The sequence below is a fragment of the Copadichromis virginalis genome, linkage group LG7, assembly GCF_057382275.1.
Source record: "Copadichromis virginalis isolate Kocher_CV1m ecotype Utaka linkage group LG7, C_Virginalis_male_GT1.1, whole genome shotgun sequence".
Classification (NCBI taxonomy): domain Eukaryota; kingdom Metazoa; phylum Chordata; class Actinopteri; order Cichliformes; family Cichlidae; genus Copadichromis; species Copadichromis virginalis.
Genome location: NC_140624.1, coordinates 65,989,716 through 65,995,379, shown reverse-complemented (window position 1 = coordinate 65,995,379; position 5,664 = coordinate 65,989,716). Strand labels below are relative to the sequence as shown.

At 41.0% G+C, this 5,664-nt stretch overlaps 1 protein-coding gene across 1 annotated transcript; it reads left to right on the top strand.

Annotated features, from left to right (window-relative positions):
- Positions 1-740: 740 nt before the first annotated feature.
- Positions 741-5,063, top strand: LOC146706609 (olfactomedin-like). Its single transcript, XM_085465280.1, has 5 exons — positions 741-912; positions 1,027-1,185; positions 1,779-1,991; positions 2,128-2,260; positions 3,634-5,063. The coding sequence occupies exons 1-5, from the start codon at positions 874-876 to the stop codon at positions 4,494-4,496; spliced, it is 1,407 nt and encodes a 468-aa protein (XP_085321406.1). The 5' UTR covers positions 741-873; the 3' UTR covers positions 4,497-5,063.
- Positions 5,064-5,664: the final 601 nt, after the last annotated feature.

The following is a 5,664-nucleotide window of genomic DNA, read 5'->3' as shown; positions in this document are numbered from 1 at the left end:
TTTTTAATGTAAAATAAATAAAAAGTAAGCAAAAATAATTGAGAATTAAGATTAGCAGCTCATGGTTATTTGCAATTTTGGCAATTCCAGGCTTCAGTTCCAGTTTAATTTATTAATGGGATTCTTTAATCCCATTAGTATCCTCTTCAGCACAGAGATGTTGACTCAATACAGGTTGTAGCCTCATTACACAGAGAAGCCTGTGCTTCCCTGAGCTTTACTCTATACTGTAGACTACATCAGCTGTTAATGCAATGGAATTAACAGCTGGATTTCTGAACAAGCATGGCATTATATCATAGTAATACATCACTGTAAATGCCCACTTTTTAAAGTTTAACTTTTTTCATTAATCATAAAAATGTTCACTATAAAAAAAAAGCTAACGACTACAACCTGCAAAGGTATATATTATTTTTGAGTGTCTTTTTTAAGCAGCGTTTCAAAATTAGATTTTCATACTAACATATGATGAAAACTTAATTTCTACTGGATTTGTTGTTTTAAACATGAATTTAGCTTTAAAATCAGTGGGCAGTTCATTCCACTTTTATTATATAGTTAAAAATAAATAAATGAATGAAAAATCAACAGTTGAATGAAAAAAACGAAATAATCGTCTAAGGAAGACTGAAAAGGGGAAATGAGAGCCAGTAAACTAACAATGCATATAGAAAGCGGGAGGGGTCGTACAAAACGCCAGTTTGATGTTCTTAGTTGTGTCATTTGTCCAAGTGGTTTTAAGGCTGTGGAGCAACTTATCAGTGACAGGAAGCAAACTGGCAAATTCTGAGTTTGTTGTGAGTGAGTTTTTCTAAAGAAAACAGAAGAAGACCGTGTGTCAGTGTTGGTCCAGTCTCAGTTTCTCTAAAAATGCTGCAGCTGCTTCTATTGCTGCTGCTGTCATCCACAGTAAGTCACACTTCTAGTCGATAAATTTAAAAAAGTATTATACGTAGTATTTTTTGTTGTTTGTTTACCATGTAAATAGACTTTAAGAATTTGTGCTCCTATTTGCAAAATCAGGCTGACAGCCAGAGTCAGCGAGTGTCGGGCTACAAGAAGGCAAATGCATGTGTGTGCCAGCTAAACTCCACCATGTGGGTGTTTCCTGCTCAGAAGTTTAAGTACGTGTTGGAGGAAGTTCACACCTGTGAAGAATCTCTGAATAACCTACAAGAAGAGGTAAGAACTCATCTATATGCTTTATTGTACTGAAGTAAGCTCTCAGGAACTAACATTGTACTATTAAACAACTAAAATACAAGTAAAAATGAATCAATAATCAAGAAAACATTATTTAATAATTCATTAATTATTATTATCATAATGAATACCAAGTATGGGTATAATCAATCAATTGATATTTCATTATTTAAAGATAAACACTGTATCAAAGTTTTTTCATAACATTCATATATTATTTTATATGCTGCTTGCAAAAGACTTGTCTTTGAAAATAAAATAAAAAGCTTGGCTTCACTGGCCTTTCTTACATATATCTTATCAGTTGGGGATTCAAATGTTTAAAATTATTGTTGTTATTCTTAATAATATGAGACTACACAGCTGAGGTCCATGATCTCTTATCTTTCAACAGATGGATATCTATCTATAATAGAAAATATGTACAGTATTTTATAATATAGGGTAACCACTTTTTCTTTCCCCTCAAAATATTAACTTTTTAAAATTTGGATGTATTTTTTACATAGCTCGTATAGGAAAAAAAGCCATGTCTTTGAACAAAGGATTTTTTTTGTCTGCATTTCTTGCAGCTGACGTTCTCTAGCCAACGTCTCCCTCTGATCCAGGATCAGTTTACCAACTTTACGGCTCGGCTGGAGCCCTACAACTACCTGCACTCCCAGGGCCTGTATACAGAACTGTCCCTGCGCCAGCTGGGCCAGGAGCTCAGCCAGTTACAGGTGGACATCGATGTGGTCCACAGCCAGCTTAACAACTCCGAGACACAGAAACTCTCCAAAGAGGTAGAGCTAAAATAGCAAATGGCAGCAAAAAACAACAGAAAGAAAAGATTTAATGTTATACTATGTCAGGTCACATGTGACCTGTTGTGATGTAACAGAATTATCAATAGAATAATATTATATCCATTTCTGATAGGCTGATAGACTACATAAACATGTAAACAAGATGCAAACAATAGACACGCTTAACATGAAGACTGTGAAGGAGAAACTGCGCTACCTAAAGAATAATGTGGAGACCTGCAAGTCAATCCCCAAAGACTTCAGAGGTATGTGAGGTGTGTGTGTGGTGTGTGTGTGTGTGTGTGTGTGTGTGTGTGTGTGTGTGTGTGTGCGTGCACATGTTTAGATATCTTTGTGATGACAGAAAATTGGCATGCTACTATATTTGTGAGGACCAACAGTCACTTATGGGAACAGAATGCCTGTTTGGCATTTTTGAGGTGCAAAATGTGATTTTAGTATCAGGGTTACAGTTCACACTCTGGGTCCACACACCTGAATCAAATGATTAGTTAATTACCAGGCCTCTGGTTGAGGAGGTAATTTAGCCATTTGACTCAGCTGTGTTGGATCAAGGACACATCTAAAACCTGCAGGACACCGGCACTTGAGGCCTGGAGTTCCATACCCCCAGTTTAGGCTATGGCTTAGGGTGAACGTGAGTGAGGGCCCTTTGGTGGCTTGGTTGATTTCCATGGACGGGCTGGCTTGGCAGGCACCTGATGCGCTGGTTGGGGCTTGGAAGGTGGTTGTGGACTGGCAGGCCGCGCAGGGCATTGACAGGCGAGACCAGGCTACTTTGAGATGAGACTAGATGAGACGTCAACCTCTGGCTGAATCGTGGCTGGACCATATATGCTCGGCTGAGCATACAGCTGGCACAAGAGGCTGCTGGCTAGGGTCTCCTGAACCCCCAGCTGGAGCATAAAGTTGGAGGCTGGGCTCTCATGTACCCCCAGCTCAAACATGAAGTTGCTGACTAGCCCTGTCTGACCCTCCAGCTGGCACAGCGGACCTGGGCAACCTCTGCTGAGCCCCCAAGTGGGAGTAGAAACAAGTACTTCTGGGGACCCAGAGCACACTGAGTCCTTCGACTCTGCCTCTGGATCCGACCCGGCCCATATTTTAGACCCACAGGAGTCTAGTTTGGTCTCACAGCAACCTGTCTCACAACAAACAGTTCTAGCTGGCATTAGAGCTGAAAATCCAGTCTCTACATTGTCTATAATAACAGAATTCCCAGAAAGTGAGAGAGGACAAAGACACAAGGGGAACCTACACAGACAAGGAGATTACACATTTTAAACAGAAAAAGGCTTATAAGCAAGGAGACATGGACGATAACGAGTCTAATATACTAGACTCAACTTCAACTAATACCAACTAATAATAACCCGAGAACTTTATATTATTTCATAAATAAGAAAAAATACAAAATAAGTCAAAATGCTGGGTCACCGACCCAGCCCTCTGTCAGACCCAGTGCAGAGCCATCCCAGTCTAGAAATAAAAAGCTTCCCCTTTTCAAAGCAAGGATACACCTTAAGGGGATGATAAGTAATGATGATAAATGACAACAATTGACTGTATCTATATCATCATCTGCTTCAAAAACCTTCTGATCTTTCTATCTTTCCAGTTCAGGACAAGCACTGCGTCAGAGGTCTGATCACCAACATCAGTGACCCTATCACGACCAAAGTCAGTCCTCATGGTAAGAGCTATATCTCTGGTTCGTGGGGAAAACAAGCCCAGAACGAGAGCGAGGGGCAGAAGAACAGTTACTGGGTTCAACCTCTGCTCAGCAGCCACATCTGGGGTAACACTGTGCGCCTTTACCAAACCTACGAAGACTTCATGGCCTCAACAAACCACAGAGAATTTACCTTTGCTTCATCTTACAGTCATCCCAGCACAAATGAAGGTCCGAACGCCGTCCTGTATGGCGAGGCTCTGTATTATCACTGCTACCGCTCTGCAGACATTTGCCGGTACGACCTTGAGGCCAACGAGGTCAAACGGGTGACTCTTCCAGGCACCGGTGTGGGTTTCAACAACAAGTTCCCCTATTGTTATTACGATTGCCGGCTCAATAGTGATGTTGATGTAGAGGCAGATGAAACAGGACTGTGGGCTCTCTATGCCACTATAGGTAACCATGGTAACCTTGTGATCAGCCGGTTAGTTTGGGACAGCGAGGTGAAGAGTCTCAACGTGACACAGACGTGGGAAACGAGGCTGTTCAAGAAGGCAACGAGCAACGCCTTCATGGTGTGCGGTGTGATGTACGCAACTCGTTACGTTAATGAGTACCGGGAGGAGGTGTTCTACGCCTTCGACACAGCCACAGGCAAAGAAGACAACTCACTAGCAATACCACTGGAGAAGGTAGCTAAAGCAGTGGCTAGTCTGAGCTACAATCCCACCAACAAGCAGATCTACATGTACAACGATGGATACTTGCTGGCCTACCAGGCCCACTTCAGATCTGAAGCTTTGTAGCTAGTTATTGTCACATGACCAAGCCCCCCCCCCTCCAAAAAAAAACGCAATGGCTTTTTCTGTGCAACAGCAATCTTAGCAGATGTTGCAAATGCTGAAGATATATCATGTATGCTGCATGCATGCTGCAAGAAAAAAAAGCAATGATTTAAAAAGTGCAGTTTAAGGACTATTTTATGCAACAGTGATGTTAGCTACAAATACCACAGATATGTCATGTATGCTGTAAAAACTGTTCTTATACTAATAATGTCATTTGGTTAAACTGAATGCAAACACCGGTTAGAACCATAATAAAGTCTTCAGTACCAAAAACATCAAGATTTTAACTATTTTGGGTTTACAGCTTCTAACATTACTGCTAACACTGTAGGGGTAGGTTTAAAAAATTGATTTTATCATAGAAATTGATTTTAGTTTGAATAATGTGATATTGATACCCAAAATCGATTTTTAAATGTAAATGTATTTTGCTAGAAACGGCAGAGTCTGAGGTTAAAGCTCACAAAACTGTTTCAATCATCAAACAGATAATGATGTAAACGGATTTTGCAAAAAGATGTAAATGCAAAGTGTTAGATTTATTTTTATATATATATAGATATACATAGATATAAAATAATGGATTTGTACTGATAAGATAAGATAAGATAAGATAAGATAAGATAAGATAAACCTTTATTAGTCCCACAAATGGGAAATATTTGGGTCACGGCAGAAAGTACAAATTTAAGAGCAGGTAATACTGCACATCAGGGAGACAGTTACAGTTGTGTATAGGATGTGTGTGTGTCTGTCTGCACGTGTGTGGCCATCTTCAGAGACCATGTTGTGGAGTCTGACATTAAGTTGGGAGGAAAGTCCTGCAAAATCTCTCCATCCCAGCCTGGGTGCTGCAGCCTGCCACTGAAGGAGCTGCTCAATGCTGTCAGAGTCTCTTGAATGGGGTGGGAAATGTTGTCCGACAGGGACGACAGCTTAACCACCATTCTCCTGTCACTCACCACCGTCACTGGGTCCAGAGGGCATCCTAGAACAGAGCTGGCTCTCCGGATCAGCCTGTTCAGTCTCTTCTCTTCCAGCAGAGATGCTGCCGCCTTGGCAGACCTCACAGTAAAAGATGGCTGAGGCCACCACAGAGTCATAGGTCTTCAGGAGTGGGCCCTTC

Bases quoted from the DNA above. Each gene is read 5' to 3' on its own strand.
- LOC146706609 (XM_085465280.1), top strand. From the start codon at position 874: ATGCTGCAGCTGCTTCTATTGCTGCTGCTGTCATCCACA. The intron at 1,186-1,778 runs GTAAGAACTCAT...CATTTCTTGCAG, and splicing joins TGAATAACCTACAAGAAGAG to CTGACGTTCTCTAGCCAACG. The intron at 2,261-3,633 runs GTATGTGAGGTG...CTATCTTTCCAG, and splicing joins AATCCCCAAAGACTTCAGAG to TTCAGGACAAGCACTGCGTC.